This window comes from Emydura macquarii, unplaced genomic scaffold, assembly GCF_026122565.2.
Source record: "Emydura macquarii macquarii isolate MOO-44397 ecotype Brisbane River unplaced genomic scaffold, CSIRO-AGI_Emac_v2 contig_2292, whole genome shotgun sequence".
In the NCBI taxonomy this organism is placed as follows: domain Eukaryota; kingdom Metazoa; phylum Chordata; order Testudines; family Chelidae; genus Emydura; species Emydura macquarii.
The window spans coordinates 1,280,815-1,296,895 of NW_027132429.1; the positions used below are offsets into that span (position 1 = coordinate 1,280,815).

The following is a 16,081-nucleotide window of genomic DNA, read 5'->3' on the forward strand; positions in this document are numbered from 1 at the left end:
CAGAGGTCAGTCTATTTGAGGGTGCCCCCGAACATTTTTGCATGGGGGGAGGGAAAGACCCAAAAGCCCTGGAATACAAATTAAACAGCTTTATTTTTTTACATAATCTCCAGAATTAAAGTGGATTAAAACGCTTGGCAGAGCCCACTTCTATTTTAAGATACGCGTCCTTCCCACACAGCCGTAACCAGTTCTTCATGACCATAAAGTCCCCTTGCCTCTTCAGTTCAGCTACCTCGCCATGGGTGTGTCTCGCCTGCTCTGTCCTGGGGTTCAACATCATCAAATCAGCTGGCTCCGGGTGCGCAAATAGCAGCTCTGGTCTCTGACAGGGCTTTGTCTATTCAAACATGCACTGGTTAAACTTTAACGGGGATTAAAGGCAACCGATTCAATTAAACCAGTGCAAGCCCCATGTGGACACTTGGTTTGGTTTAGCTTAAATCGGTTCCCCAATTCACTCAGGCTCGATCTACGCACAAAATTGCAACGGTTTCAGCGAGGCTTTGTCGGCCCTGAGGATTGCACCCAGATACCGGCGCATCTCGCAACTGCAGCATCGAAACGGCGCAGGCTCTTGGACGGCCAAGCGGAGGCCTCGAGTTGCACCGATAACCTGCCGCTCTGCCACGCAACGTACGAGCACAGACGCCGCGCAGAGAAAGAGCCGTCTCCACGGTCCACGGCCCCTTGGCAGCTAGTCACGCAACACAGCTTTCTTCTGGCGGATTTTAAATCAATTCACCTGAATCCAGAGCATCCTCGCTGGGGTTCGCACCGGCTGAGCTGCCTTGGTTTCAGTTCACAGCGGAAGTGACACGGACACAATCATCTCTGGGATTCTGGGCAGCTGTGACAGCGCAGATTTAACTTGTAGCTGGAAACGGACGGCGCCTGACCTTCCCCGGCCCATGACCCCCTACGCTCACCCTGAGCCCCGAGGGCATTCCCCTCCCATCCCATCCCGTCGCAGGAGCAGGTGCAAGCAAGGGCTGCCCAGGTCTGGCCCAGCTGCTCCTTCGGTCTGCCAGGGGTCTGGCCGGGCCAAATCTGAGCGAGTGGCCCCTGTTGGAAGTGGGAAGCCCATGGCCTGAATGGCCCCAGCTGTGCGGCCTAGGGGACTGGCCCGGTTTCATCCCATAGGAGGGCCCGCACACAAAGCCGCAGGGGCTGTACTAAACCAAATTCTCCAGCGTCTGTGTTTAAACAAGCCTTGAAACAGCACCAGAATAAACCAGTCTTAAACCCAGAGCCTTTTGCACTGATTTCTCTAAACCAGATTCAAGTGTGACCGGTGCGACTTTGAATATGGACGAGGCCACACTGCACTGAGCTAAACGAAGACAGATGATTTTCTACCTAGAAGCACCCAGCCACAAGGGACCTGGCCTCTATTTCCAGTTCTCCCTCTAGCTTCACTTTAGCACCCTTGCTTCAAAGTTTCCCCACTGGTCAAAGGTGGCGGTTCCCCCCCTCCCTGAATGTACAAATGCAGGAGGATTGGATCAAATGCTGCTCAGAGGCTGCCCATCTTATTAACCATTTAAAAAACGAATAGTCTAAGAACCGCCCGTAGGATTCGGTCATTTTGCCTTTGAACTGCCACCCTCCGCTTCCTGCGCCCTTCGCGGGAGACCCGGATTTCCAGACAGACAGAGAAGAGTCTGAGCTATAAAAACAAGGCCACGGCTGCATTTTTAAAAAAATATCACCCAATGGTGCCAGACGGCGTGACAGGTCCCAGCTCCCCGGGGTCGCCCCCAGACGAGACGGCAGCGGCAAACCCGCTCAGAGTCACTCAGCGTCCCACCAGAGATGCTGGAAGAGGAAACCGTCCAGCTCCGGGTCAAAGTGGGCCTGGCAGGGTCTTCCCCCACTCCACGTCTCCCATTCCTACAGGGTAACGGGGGCTTCGGATGCAGAAAGGAACAGCCCTGGGGGGTGGAGACGCCTGCTTGGCTGGGAACCAGAACCGGGGCAGGTGGAGAACCCCGAAGGGCCGAGGGATCTGTGGGCAGGGCCGGACCAGGGACACCAGCTGGGCAACACACGGCACAGCACTTACCGGCCCCGTACAGCAAGCGGCACCTCCCCAAATGACTTAGTCCCAAATTAGTTTAATTAAAGTGTGCATTGGGGGGATGGGGTTAGCCCTTTTCCTAGGAATCTGGGTCATCCGGGTGAACTGGCCCTTTAAGGGCATTTGGATGTCCTCCCGCAGGGTGGGAGACCCCTGGTGCTGCGGGCACGCACCCAGGGGAGACCTCCCCCCCGCCCCGACGCCGCCTTCGGTGGCAAAGCACCCGCTCCGGGGAGCAGAGCGGCGCGGGAAGGGTTAAGTCGATTTGGCGTCATTGAAAGTGCAGGTTCCTTCCTTCAGTGGGGGCGAGGGGAGCAGGTGATTCCACACCCCAGAGTCCCGCGGCCCCCCCTCCTCTCGGCTGGGGGGGGGGGGCGGTTCCTAGGAGGGGCTGGCTCCGTCCGTCCCGTTCTCCTCCTGATCGGCCTTGAGCCGGGACAGGACGGCGTGGATCCGGAAAAGCGTCCGGGACTCCATGGAATAGTTCTTGTAGCTGCTCCTAAATGGGGGGGGGGGGGGGGGGATTATCAGTGGGTGGAAACAGTCACAAATACACCCTGCCCCCCCCAATGGGGGTCTCTTCATCATATGCACCAGACTCCCCCTCCCCCATGGCTGAGCCCCCAGTGACCTTCCTGGTCTGGCCTGTCCTGGGACAAGGAGAATGGGACCCCTCTATCCTGGGGGGGCTAACCCTTTCCAAGATCCCTGGCCCCCCATGAACAAGAACTGCATCAGTCACACAGCCGTCCGTCCATCCTCCATCCGGCCCGGTCACAGACGCCGCCCCATACCCAGCCCCCTGGGGGGGTGGGGAAGCGACCTCCTCGCCCCCAAGTCAGACGCAGCCAGCCAGGCCCGGGTCTGGGTGCAGAGATCCGGGGTGTCCCAGCTGGGGTCAGAGGGGAGCTGGAAGGACCCACCCCCCATCTCCTCTTCCTGCGGGATTATGGGAAATTTGAACCCCAGAAGGGAGCAGCTGGGCAGGGGATGGGGCAGAGGAGCCCAAAGCATTGCCTGGTCTCACCAGGCCCCCCCAGTGCAGGCTGGGCAGGGCATTGCCTAGCTGGCAAAGGGGCAGAGGTTCCAGCCCCCCCCGTGCCTCCCTTTTAGCACTGCAGTGCATGCTGGGATACACCAGCTGGGGCTTCTGGGGACACTCCCGCCACGAAACATTTGTGGGACTGGGGAGGACAGGACAGGCTGACATTGTTGCAACACCCTCCCGCCTAGTGTAGACGGGCCCCACCTGGCTCGGCGCAGCAGCCGGATGGCCTCCTCACTCCGGCCCTGGGCCAGGTACAGAAGGCTCAGCTCCAGCAGCGCGTTGGGCACCAGGTAGTGGTCATAGCGGATCCGCTTCTCACTGCCAGACAGACAGATGGACAGACAGCTCACACCATGATGCCACCCCCCCCTCCATGCAATCCACAGGACAGGGGCTTCCCGGGCCAAGAACTGCCCCATGCAGCACCCTGGGGGCAGGAGTCTGCGGACCTGGCCATGGGCCCAGACAGACCTGCAAGAGCACGGCCCCCTCTAGACACCCCCGGACTCCTAAGAGGGCAGTGGCCCCCTACAACCCCAGGAACCCCCTGCCTCCTAGAGTGGGGAGAGGCCCTCCATAGAGCCAGGGCCCCCCGTCTCCTTGAGCAGGGAAGCAGCCCCCCATGAACCATTGCACCCCTTGTGACCCCAGGAGTCCAGTTCCTTGCCCTGGCAAAGCCCATGGGCTGGGGGGGGGGGTGGTATCCCCTGTAACCCCGAGAACAGCAAACCGGGGGGGAGGGGGGGCCAAGAGCCAACAGGCCCCTCCCTCCGTCCCGTCTGCAGGGGTTCAGGATCCAGAGCCCCTCCCCCCCCGGCCCGGCTGGCTGGGGCCCCAGGAGCTCTGAGCTCCCCCGTGCCAGGCTGCCCTGGCCGCAGACCTGGGAGCCGGGCCGGGGGGGGCGCGTCTCTCACCTGCCGTACACGGCGCTGAAGCAGGCCTCCGCCTCGGCCGGGCTGTGCAGGTGCTTCAGACACAGCCCCTTCAGCAGCAGCAGCAGGCACCGGTCGTCCGTCTGGTACTCGCCGGCTGCGGGCAGAGTCGGGGCGTGGGGGGGCTGTGCCGGGGGGGGGCTCCTCTGGGCATCCCCACGGGGGGGCAGCGGTACAGCCACCCCAGTAACCCCCCCCCCCACAACCCCCACCCTGCCCCAGTGTGCCTCCCCCACCCCCAGTGTGCTTCCTCCACCCCCACCGCCCCTCCCCCACACCCTCCCACAGCCCCCAGTGTGTCTCCCACCCACCCCCACAGTCCCCCAGCTAGGCCTCCCCCCCCCAGCCCCAACACACGCCCAGCCCCCCAGATGTGCCCTCTACCCCCCGCTGGCTCTGGGCAGAGATGCGGGGGCTCGGTCTCTCCGTTGGGGCTGAGACCCAACAAACTCGCCCTGGGGCGGGACCAGGACGGGCGCCCCCCCTCAAGAGCACAGGCCTCAGGTCCAGTTACCTGGCGACTCCTGCAGCTTCTTCTCGGCCTGCGTCAGCGTCTCCAGCGTCCCCTCCAGCAGCTCCCGCTGTTTGCCCAGCACCGAGAAGCCGTTCCACATGTACATCATCTCCTGGAGCGAGACCGGGGGTGTGAGGGCAGCGGCCCAGACGGCTCCCCACGAGATCCCCCCCCCGTCCCCACTGCACAGTAACTGAACTGTCCTCAGCTCCTTCCCTGTGCCCCCCCTCCGCTGAGAAGTTTATAATGGCTGGTACACAGAGCCCGTGGGAGGTGGGGAAACTGAGGCACAGAGCGACACAATCCATCCAAGGTCATGCAGCAAAGGCAGGACTGGGACCCAGGAGCCCAGATTCTCGGCCCCCTCCTGCTCTAACCACTAGCCCCTCTCTCCTCCGAGAGCTGGGGACAGAACCCAGGAGTCCTGAGCCCCAGCCCCTCCCCCCGCCCAGCACAGCAGATCTCAGGTCCCGGGTGACGGCAGTTCTGCTTTTCCGCGCCCCTTCCCCCTCACCAGGGCTGGCACCGGCAGTGGGACCGGGCGGCTGCCTTTATAACGCCGGGCTTTCCGGATGGCGAACTTCTCCGTGGGGGGAGACTTGCCCGCGATCTTCTGCTTAAAGGACGACACCTGCCTGGAGGGAAGAGACGCAGCTGGGCGGGGAGCCGGGCTGGGCGTCCCAGAACCTCCGCTTTCATCGAAACCAAACCTCCCGTTTCTCGCTGGCCCGTTTGCAAAGGAACGGTGCCGCGCCAGCTGCCTGACATGACGGTGTGGGGAGCGCCTGGTGCAGCCCGTTGGGCGTTAACTCTGGAGCCTAATGTGGGACACAGGCACCCGCAAGAAAAACGCGCAGCAGCTCAAACTTTGACAAGAGCAAAAAAGCAGATCAGGGTGGTATCGAGACAGACCCGGGCGGATCCAGCTCTCCCGCTGAGAGAGATCTCATTCAATTTGACACGGCCCACGGCATTCACAGCACGTTTCCAGCTGAGACTGCAGAATTTCGCTCCGTGGAACACGAACCCTCCCAGAGCTGGGGTAGAACCCAGGAGTCCTGGCTCCCAGCCCCCTGCTCTAACCACTAGGCACCACTCCCCTCCCAGAGCTGGGGTAGAACCCAGGAATCCGCGAGGCTGAAGAGCAGAGGGGGACACGCGGCTTCACCTTTGGGGGTCAGTGGTCAAGTAAGTGGGGGGTCGGGACACGCACAGCTCTGCCGGTGCCCCTCACTCCCAACCCGCAGCCCCCGGTTGCCCCAGACCCGGCCTCTCCCCCTAACTCTGCTGATACCCCCCACCCCCAACCCACCCCAGCCCCCCCAAAAAATTATGTTCCTTGTGTTTCAAGGCCTGAACCCAGATCTCTAGGGCTCCTCCCCCTCCCCCACCCCCAGTTTTGCAGCAAACCCTCCCCTCCCCTCCCCCAGCGGCGCCCCCAGCCCTACCTGAACAGCTCCACTTCACTCTCCCCAAAGGGCCGGGACTCCTCGGGGGGCAGCATGCTGAGGAAGGCGGCTTTCATATAGACGTACATGGCCTGCGGAGAGACACCGGCCTGGCCCTTCAGACCCACAGGCGCCGCTGGACGTGGGGGGCTCAGCCCCCCAACGGGCCGGGCCCGCAACCCGCAGCTACAGAGCTCAGGTCTCCAACTCCAGACATGTCCGGGAGACCCTAGAGAAAACCTCCCGCTGCTGCCAGGAGTGGGGTTGGGACAGGGGAGGGGGATCAACAGGGGGGCGCTCCCCCCTCCGCAGCCACCAATGCCCCAGCGCGGCACTAGGGGGCGCTGCGCTGCAATGCGCGGGGGGACCAGGAGGAGGTGCTCTTCCCCCCCCCCCCCCCCCCGCGGCAGCCACCACCGCCCCGGTGCGGCACTAGGGGACTAGGGGGCGCTGTGCTGCGTGGCTCCCAGACAGCCCTGCCCCCCACCAATTAACCCTTTCCTCCCTGCACCGCCGGCGGCCCCGCACCTTGGACCAGCGGTTCTCCTTGCTCAGCAGGTCGGCGTAGAAATACGCCATCTTCCACATGCCCTTGTAGGCGAAGCACCACATCAGCTCCCAGTAGCACATGTGATGGAACTGCTTCCAGGCCTGCTGGGCCGCGCAGCCCTCCTCGAACTTGCTGATGGCCTGGGCAGAGAGGCCGAGAGCTTCAGAAATAGGGTCTGGAGGGGGGGCCTTTCCCCTCCGGGGGGCGCCGGCGGCCATCCGGCCCCAGGGCAGGGGACCAGCTGGCCCCGGAGCACCTCCCGCCCCAGATCCCGGCTCCATGAGGGCCCCCCTCCAACCCCCAGCCCAGGGGTCTCTGACCTCACTGATGTTGCCTTTGATCTCCTCTATCCGGCCGGCAAAGAACAGGAAGATGGCGCTCTGCCGAGGGGAGAGAAGGGAGACGTTAGGCAAGGCGTGGGGAGGTGCCGGGATCATCCAGGAGGCGAGTTTGCGGGGTCTCAGCGCAGGGATGGGGGGAGTCACAGACGCCTCCCTGCAGCCGTCGCAGCCCTGCGGGTCGGGACTGAGGGGCACCGGCTGGGCGGGGGGAAACCCTAGCAGTTCTCTCCACTCTGCCAAGTTTTAGCCGGGGCAGCGAAACCCTCAGGGAGGCTGGAGCGTGGGCACCTGGGGCAGGTTTGTGGCAGCCCCAATTCTCCCCAGTGAGGCCAGCCCCCCCCCCCCCGACTCTCCCACCCCGCAGGGGGAAGGGCCCCGCGGGCCGGCCCCGTACCTTCGGGTAGCGAGTGAGGTAGGGTCTCAGCAGGGACTCGGCCTCCGTGAAATTGTCCTCCCCGATCCCTGCGAAGGCGCAAGGAAGGGTCAAGCTGGGGCGAAGCCACCGCCCCTGGGGCAGCCCGGGCGGGAAACAGCAGCTACAGGATGGAGGAGAGATCGGGGACCCCTTGGAGGGGGGCAGGGGGCTGGATCGGAGCTGACACCCCCTAGAGGGGAAAGGCTCCATGCCCCATACTCTGCCCCCCCTACCCCAGCCAGCCCGGGCCCCATCTTGGAGCCGGCGCCCCGTAGAGAGGAAAGGCCCCATGCCCCGTTCCCTGCCCCCCAGCCAGCCCCACTTCCTACCGAGGATGAAGGTGAGGAAGGTGTAGTAGCAGAGCAACAGCATGGTGCAGAGCAGCGCCCGCAGGTTCAGGGTGGTGGCTCCCTCCTGCAGCTGTTGCAGCCCATATTCCTGGGCAGAGAGACAGAGCGGGGGGGGCTGAGGGGGTCATCGGGCACCGTCACCCTACAGACAACGCGCTGCCACGGCCACACACAACCGCAGGGCAAGCCACAGGGCCCAGCCCACCAGGCCAGCAAGAGCGGGGCGGGGAATTCCCACCCAGTGGGGCTTAGCCCCTGGAATGGGACCCACAACTCAATGGCGCCTTCTGGCTGCGCAGGCTCAGTCTGGGGGGCTCTGGCTGCAATGGGGGGGTGGGGACGGAAGGAAAGCCCACACCCCAGTTCCTCACACCCCGGCCCCCAGCGAGAGCCCCACAGAACCCCCCTTCCCAGCACTGACCCAGGGAACCCCCATCGCTGGGACCCGCAGGCGGGGCGGGGCCGGGGCGGGGCGGCCCCTCCCTGCAGGGGGTTACCTTGTCCCCCGAAAACCCAGCGAATTCCAACAGCCTCAGGATCCGCGGCGGGAAGAGAGAGAGCGTCTGGGAGGAAAGGGAGGAATGAAAGTCCCCGTGTCCCGGTCCCCGGCCCCAGCAGCCACCCACACCCCAGCCAGATCGGAGCCAGCGCCCCCTAGAGGGGAAAGGCCGGATGTCCCATGGGCCCCCCCACTGGTAACTCACCAAGTTAAAAGCACCGATACCCAGGGCCACGCCCCCCTCCAGGTGGACATGGGCAGCGCCGGCCGTGCAGTGACTGGACTGGATGAAACTGCTCAGTTCCCTGGAAAACAAACAGGAGAGTCAGAGAGCGCTAACCACTAGCCCCCGCTCCCCCTCCCAGAGCCGGGGACGGAACCCAGGCATCCTGGCTCCCAGCCCCACACACACTACACCCCACTGGGGACCCAGCAGCCCCATCGCATTTCCAACCTTCACGATACCAGAGCCCTTCTGAGGCTGGGGGGGGGGCTGTCCGGGACTCCCCCTCATCCCAGCTGGGCCTGGGGCAGCAGCCTGAACAGGGGCCCCCTCCCCCGGCAGCCCCACTGGGGCGTCACTCACCTGTAGATCAGGTAGCTGCTACGCACCTTGATCCCCCCTTTGATGAAATTCACCATGTTCTCATCCTGCAGGGAGAACGGGGGGGAAAGAACATACCCTGAGGGGAAGGGACCCCACCCTGGGCGCCGAGATGCAGCCGCCTCTGGGGTGGGGCGCGGGGGCTGTTTATAGAGGGACCCCGCCTGGGCGCCGAGATGCAGCCACCTCTGGGGTGGGACGCAGGGGCTGTTTAGCAGCCACACGGCAACTGTGTCTAACAGTGAGACAGGAAATGAAGGCGAATCTTTGGAAGTGCTACTGGGGTGTGACCCAGAGCACCCCCTAGTGCCGCAGTGGGGCAGCACTGACTGCGAGGGGAGAGCCCCCACCCCACTCCCTGCAGCACCCCATGGTGCTTTGCCAGCCGCGTGGCGGCTCAGGGGGGCCGTACCTGCAGGAAGGTCAGGGCCGCCCGCTGCAACAGACACTCCGCGTAGCAGACCTCGGCGTGCAGCTCCTCTGCGAGGGAGAGCGACAGGGATTGGGGGCGGGACACACTCACCCCCGAAACCTCCTGTCCCCTGCCCCAGCAACACCACCACCGCAACCCCCCAGGAGTCCTGGCTCCCAGCGCCCCCTGCTCTGACCACTAGACCCCACTCCCCTCCCAGAGCCGGGGAGAGAACCCAGGAGTCCTGGCTCCCAGCCCCCTGCTCTCACTCACTCCCCCACCCCGTGTCCCTTACCCTCGGTGAAGCACTCTGCCTTGCTGACCAGGCCGGAGAGGGAGCCGCCCATGGTGGATTTCCTCCGGAACCTGGGGGTGGGAGGAAGGTGGCTGGGACGGGGTAGCTACATTCCCCTCCCCCTCCTGACTCCCCCCAGCTACGTCCCCCTCATGAGGTCAGTAACTGCTGGGGGCCCCCAGCCAGGGAGCCTGCTACTGGAGGGGCTCCCCCATCTTCACGCCACGGCCTCCCAGGCCCCAGCTCCCCTGTGGGGTGAGGCTCTGGCTCCCCCTGAACCCTGGGAAACTCCCCCTCTGCTGGGCAGAGGGTCTATGACACACAACAGAAGGACTCCGTTCCACCCAGCTGTGGGACTGGTGCCAAACGGCGCCTCCCCCCCCCCAGCCCGGAGACCTCCATGGGGGCCCGGCTCTCCAGGCTGGGGTCCCATCACCGGCCTCCCGCCCACGCCCTGTCAATCCCCCACCCAACCGCCAGCCCCTGTGCAGCCCCCCAGCCCCATCTCCCCACCCACAGGACCTCCCCAGAGGGCCTTCCTGATCCCAGTCCCTGCTCCCCCTCCCCATGCCCTGGGATCCCAGCCCCCACCTCTGGCAGATCTCCTGCGCCTCCTTCATGGTCTGGCCGGCCTGGACGATGTCTTCGTGCTCGAAGGTCATCATGGCCTGCATCTCCAGGATGGTGGCGTAGACCAGGGCGTGGTACATGCTCTCCTTGGTCCTGCCAGGTGCGGGGGGGGGCAGGTCACAGCGAGCGGGGAGACCCCCCCTTCTACCCAGCAACACCCACCCCAGCGAGCCCCACCCTGCCCTAGAGTGGAGAGTTCCGGCTCCATGACCCAGGGCTGGGGTGTGTGTGTTCTGGGGGGCATGGCCTCTTATGCCCATTGGGGGTGGGGAGGACTGAAGGACCCCCACCCAGGCCAGGGCGAGCCCCCCCCGACAGGCACTCAGCAGCCTGCAGGTGCAGGGAGCCTCGCCCCACTGCAGAGGATCAGGACCAGGGACCCCCACGCCGGGGCAGCTCCTTCACCCACCTGGGCTGCAGCTTCTCCAGGCTCTCGCTGAACCGGTTACACAGGAAACAGTTCAGGGCCTCCATGCAGTCGTCTAGGGCGGCCTCCAGGCCAGGCGGGGGGCTGCTGTGGGGGGGGGGAGAAGCAAAGGGGCTGGTTAGAGACTCATCGACCCCTGCGTGACGCCGGCCAGAGACCTGCCCGGAGCCAAGGGCTGTTTGCACTGGCGCAGATCTTCCAGGATTTTTAAATCGCCAGCCTGCCCCCGGTCAATGGTTCCAGCAGGTAATTTACCCTCCGTGCTAAACCGCTGCCCCCCACTTCTCGGCCAGCTTCACCTTCCGTCTCGCCAGGCCTTTCGCCACCAGACCAACGAGCCTCTGATTAAATGTTCGCTCCCCGCCTAGGAGCTCGCAGACCGGGGCCGAGTCCCCCTCTCCCCTTCTCTTTGCTCAGCTGAATAGACGGAGCCGCTCGGGTCCCTCGGTCTAAGGCAGGTTTTCCAAGCCTTTAATCATCCGCGCGGCTCTTCTCTGACCCCTCCCCGATTAAGTGCAGCTTTGAAATCCCACTGCGGGCACATGAACTGAAGCATGGCCACCCCGGGTCCGTCTAGCGCCGCGTCCCGTCTCCCGCCGCTGGCTGGTGCCAGCTGCTTCCAAGGGAGCAGCCAGAACAAGGCAATTATCAAGTGACCCCCCCCGTCGTCTACTCCCACCTTCTGGCCAACGGGCTAGTGACACTCAGAGCGCGGGGCCGCGTCCCTGCCCGTCCTGGCTAATAGCCACCCAGGGACCCGTCTTCCACCAACGGAGCCAGTTCTGTTTTGAACCCCGTTATAGTCCCGGCCTCCACCACATCCCCTGGGACGTTCCACGGCCTGACTGCGCTGGGTAAGGAAACGCTTCCTTCTCTTCGTTTTAAACCAGCTGCCTGTTCATTTCACGGAGCGACCCCAGTGCGTGGGTTACGCGGAGGAACAAACAAACTTCCTTATCCCCCGTCCCCGCGCCAGTCCGGATTTATAGACCTCCGGCACAGCGCCCCTTGGGCGTCTCTTTTCCAGGCTGAACAGTCCCGGTCTTTCCAATCTCTCCCCACAGAGAAGCTCCCCGATCGTTTCTGTTGCCCTTCTCCGGGCCTTTCCCGCTTCTAATCTCTCTTTTGAGACGGGGAGACCAGAACTGCGGGAAGTATCCGTGGTGGGGACGTGCCATGGATTTATATGATGGCGTGACATCACCAGGGCCAAACTCAGAGGTAAAATTCTCTCTGCTCCTACCTGAGATTCCTCTTTATGCATCCCAGGCCCCCTAGCGCCCCACCGGGAGCTCGTCTTCAGCAAACTCTCCACCACGACCCCCACGTTTTTGTCAGAGTCGCTGCTTCCCAGGATAGAGCCCCCCTCCCCCATCAGTAGGACCTATTCTTTCTTCCTAGATGTTTACATTCGGCCAATTACAACGCAGATTGTTCGCTTGCACCCAGTTTACCAAGCGAGCCGGGTCGCTCCGTATCAGTGACCTGTCCCCGTTGTTATTTATCACTCTCCCATTGTCCGCAAACCCTGTCCCAGGGGACGTCTTTATGTTTTCTCCCAGGACATTGGCGAATAGTGCCGGGCCAGGAACCGAGCCCCACGGGACCCGCTAGGAACACACCCGCTGGATGATGCCTCTGTTTGCAGGTACATTTGGAGCCCTCTCCGTTAACTGGTTTATAACCCATTTAACATGGGCCACGTTGAAGTGGTACCGTTCAAGTTTTTTCAATCAAAATCTTGGGCAAACGCCTTAGGGAAGTCTACGTGGATTCTATCAGCCCTATTTCCTCTAACAACCAAATTTGTAATCTCATTAAAAATACCAGATTAGTTTGACAGGATCTTTTTTCCATAAACCCATGTTAACTGGCATTAATTACATTCCCCCCCTTCAATTCCTTATTCACAGAGTCCCATCTCAGCCGCTCCAGTATCTCACCGGGAATCAACATCAGGCTGACAGGACTAGAATTACCCAGGTCACCCCGTTTACCCTTTTTGAAATATTGGCACAACATTAGCTGTCTTCCAATCCTTGGGAATTTCCCCAGTGTAACAAGGCTTATTGCAAAGCGACATTAACAGTCCAGCAAATGCCTCGGCCAGCTCTTTTCAAACTCTAGGATGCAAGTTACCGCGACCTGCTGATTTGAAACTAACTTTCGCCCCGGCTGTTTACCATCCGGCTGAGTTATTGTTGGAACAGAAAATAGGTCATCGTCATCACTATCTTCCTCATGTGACTCTGACTTTTTCCCCAAACACAGAACAGACGTTTATTTATTAGCAAGGGCCTCAGGGTCTGCTGCAGGAAAAGCCTGCTGGTGGACTAGCAAAGATGGGGGAGCCCAGGGTTGGGCTAGCAGGGGCTGCGGGTCGGGATTGAGGGGCACCAGACGGGGGTGTCGCTTAGCACTTTTCTCTCCCTCTCACCAGCACTGATCAACCCCACTGCTGGACTGACCCTCCTCTTCCCCAGATCCCAGCCCCCCCTCCCAGGCTGAGGGCAACACCTCGGGGCCCCGGCGCCCCCCCCGCCCCAGTTGGCCGCTGGGCAGCCAGCCAGCCTCAGCGCGATGTTTGCCAAAGGCCGCAGCGCTCACTGAACCGGAGCCCACGAGCGCTGAGCAAACACAGGGTTGGCAAGGCCCTGCCAGCGCATCCACCCCGCCTTCACCAAACAGGGCCGAACCCAGGGGCCGGGCCGGGCCCCCTCCCCCACCTGCGGCGCCAGGCAGGGCAGAGGGACACCTGGCCGGCAGCTCCCTCCCAGGCAGGGCTGGGTACTGGGCCCAGCTGGCATCATGGGCAGGGACCCTCCAGCCCCCAGCGGCCTGTACACTTCCCCCACCCCCACCCCGTGGGTTCCAGGATCCCGGCCGTCCGGAGCACCCCCCAGCCCCGGGTAGCCAGAGCCTGGTGCCAAGCTGAGCCCCCGGCCCCCACGGGGCTGACGGTGGCCCTGAGGCCTCAACAGGCTTTGCCCCCTTTGACCCCATGTGCCCCCTGCCCTGGACCACCAAACCGCATCGCTGCACCCCGGGACACCTGGATATTCCCACAGTACCCTGGGGCAGGAGGGGCCGAGGGACCCGCGGCCTATGGGGGGCCCCCCGAGTGAGAGGGACCAGATGGCGCTGGGTGAGAGTCGGGGGTGGGGCCCAGAGCCCCCCCAAACCCTTCCTTATTCTCCTCACCTTCCAGCAACAGGGCACCCTCCATTCCCCAGGGCACCTGCCCCCCCCAACCTGCCCCCTCCTGGTCCCCAACACCCCCCACCAGCCTGCTCCCCACCCCATCACCCCCCCCAAGCCCCAGGGCCCCTGCACCCTGTATCCCTGAATCCAGCTACATCCCCCCCCGTCACCCGACAGGGACCCCCCAGACCCTCGCTGCCCCATGGGGCGACTCTGAGAGCTGGGGGGCAGGAGGAGAGACCCAGTGAGGGGGGGGGGGGGACCCGGGTGCCCTGCACCGGAAGCAGGCGGGGGGGGGGGGTGACGCTGCGTTGCAGCTGCGTGTCTCCAGCAGCCGGGGAGCCCGGAGCAGACCCGGGGGGGGGGGGGGGACCCGCTTCCCAACCCCCCGCAGCCCCGGCTCGCGGCTCCCCCGGGGGGGTCTCACCTGCCCGCAGCGGCCGCCAGGGCCATGACGGGCCGGGCCGGGCCGGGCCGGGAGCAGGAGGGAAGCGGCTCCGCAGGAATGTGCAGCCGGGCCCGGACTGCGGGGGGCGGGGAGGGAGGCGGCTCCGCCCAGCAGGTGCCGGGACTCACCTGGCTAGGCTCCCCCCCCCCCAGGTGCCGGGACTCACCTGGCCGGGCCCCCCCCGCCACGGATCCGGCCCCCCCCAAGTACCGGGACTCCCCGTCATGCCCCCCGGTGAGTTTCGGGTCCGGACTCGGCCCTGGCGCAGCCCAAGCGCTTTGGCATCAGTTTGGAGCGGGTGGGGGGGCCGGTTACAGCAGGCGGGGGGGGGGGGGGGGGGGGGGGGGGGGGGGGTGCCTTGCAGCTGGAGCCGTGGGCTGGGATTCCTGAGATCTAGATTCCAGTCCCAGCTCCGTCACAGCCCCCCCCCCCCACGTGACCATGGGCCAGTCACGTTGCAGCTCTGTGCCTCAGTTTCCCCTCCCATCCTTTGTCTGTTGACACCCTGAGCTACACGGGGCAGGGGCAGAGGCAGGGGCAGCGCCTGGCACAGGAGGGCCCCGGTGTTTGTTGGGGCTGCTTCGTGCGGCTGGGATGTAAAGAATCCATCCCAGAAACAGCGGGAAACTCGCCAGCCGCCCGCCCCGCAGCAGGCCCAGGCCCGGGCCCGATCGCTGGCTCAGTGCTCGCCCGCACAGGGGCCCAGCCCAGCGGCCGCGTTGCTTTGCAGGGAACTCATGGGCTTTGCCTGAATGTGGCCAAACCTGCTTTGTGTGCCCGCCCAGGAGCCGGGAGCCCAGGTCTCGCTGCGCTGGCTTTTCTGGTGCCGGAGCATGGCTGGGGCATGCGGAACAGCTCAGGCTAGTGTGACCCTTCCTAGCCAGGCCCTCGGCTCACCTCACCCGCCTCCCAGCTGCATGAAGTGACTCAGCTCTGTATAAACAGCCGCCCACGCCCACCCCAGAGGTGGCTGCATTTCCGTGCGGGTGAGCAATCCCTTTATAAACAGCTGCTCCTCCCCAGAGGTGGCTGCATCTCAGGGCCAGGCGAGGGATCCCTGTGTGAACAGCCCCCCTGCCCCACCCCAGAGGCAGACGCGTTCCAATAGCGAGCGAAGGGATCCGTCCATCACTTTGGGGGGCGGATGGCGCTGGAGAAAAGCTGGTTATTGACCAATCTCAGGGAGGAGCCGGCTGAGCCTGTCCCAAGGCTCCAGACGCTGTAGCCAACGCCTCGCTGCCCCTGGGTTTATCCTCATGGTAACCATTTCCAAGGCCCCCTCCTCCCCGCCCAGTGCCAGGCAGCGCAGAGCCCTGGCAACCAAGAAAACAGCCGGCGAGACGCTGCCCGCGGCTCAGACAAGGCCTGGTCCCGCTCAAACCCTTTTTTTCACGGGTTTCCGGCCGGCCGGCAGGGAAACAGCACCCGCCGACGCACCGGCCCTGCGTGGAATTGTTTCCAGTTGCCCTGCTGAGGGATCCCCAGGGAGGGCCGGGTGCGGGCAGGTCCAGGCCTGGGGCAGCCTCATAGACGCAGGCTTCTGCCGGGGAGCCAGGGCTGATTTCTCCCGGTGGCCCTAGCGCAGCTCCAAGGGGTGGCCGTGAGATCAGGCCCCTGCGGCCCTTCGCCAGGGACACAAATACAAGGTGAGGCCAGCGGGACTCATCCATGCCTGCTGCCTCCCCCCCCCCCCCACACACACACTGGGGGAAAGGCTGCTGGGAATCAGGGGACCTGCCTCCCTTTTTCTTTCTTTATGGAAAAAGAAGAGCCGAGCCTTCCCGCACTGGCCTGAGCCCCAAGCAGGGCCCTATCGTGCCAGGTGCTGCCCAGACACTCCCTGTCCCTGAGAGCTGACAGGGAGGGGAAACCGAGGCACAGTGGGGC

General features: G+C 64.0%; 1 protein-coding gene across 1 annotated transcript; it reads right to left on the bottom strand.

The window, feature by feature from the left end:
• Positions 1-74: 74 nt before the first annotated feature.
• LOC137161311 (tetratricopeptide repeat protein 39A-like) lies at positions 75-14,290 on the bottom strand. Its single transcript, XM_067560465.1, has 18 exons — positions 14,174-14,290; positions 10,528-10,632; positions 10,080-10,211; positions 9,489-9,559; positions 9,194-9,261; positions 8,764-8,828; positions 8,383-8,482; positions 8,176-8,241; positions 7,658-7,766; positions 7,308-7,375; positions 6,893-6,952; positions 6,551-6,712; positions 6,023-6,114; positions 5,089-5,209; positions 4,575-4,686; positions 4,043-4,157; positions 3,330-3,446; positions 75-2,579 (listed from the first exon to the last, which is right to left on the bottom strand). Exons 1-18 carry the CDS (start codon positions 14,197-14,199, stop codon positions 2,462-2,464), a joined length of 1,707 nt encoding a protein of 568 aa, XP_067416566.1. The 5' UTR covers positions 14,200-14,290; the 3' UTR covers positions 75-2,461.
• Between the last annotated feature and the right edge of the window lie 1,791 nt (positions 14,291-16,081).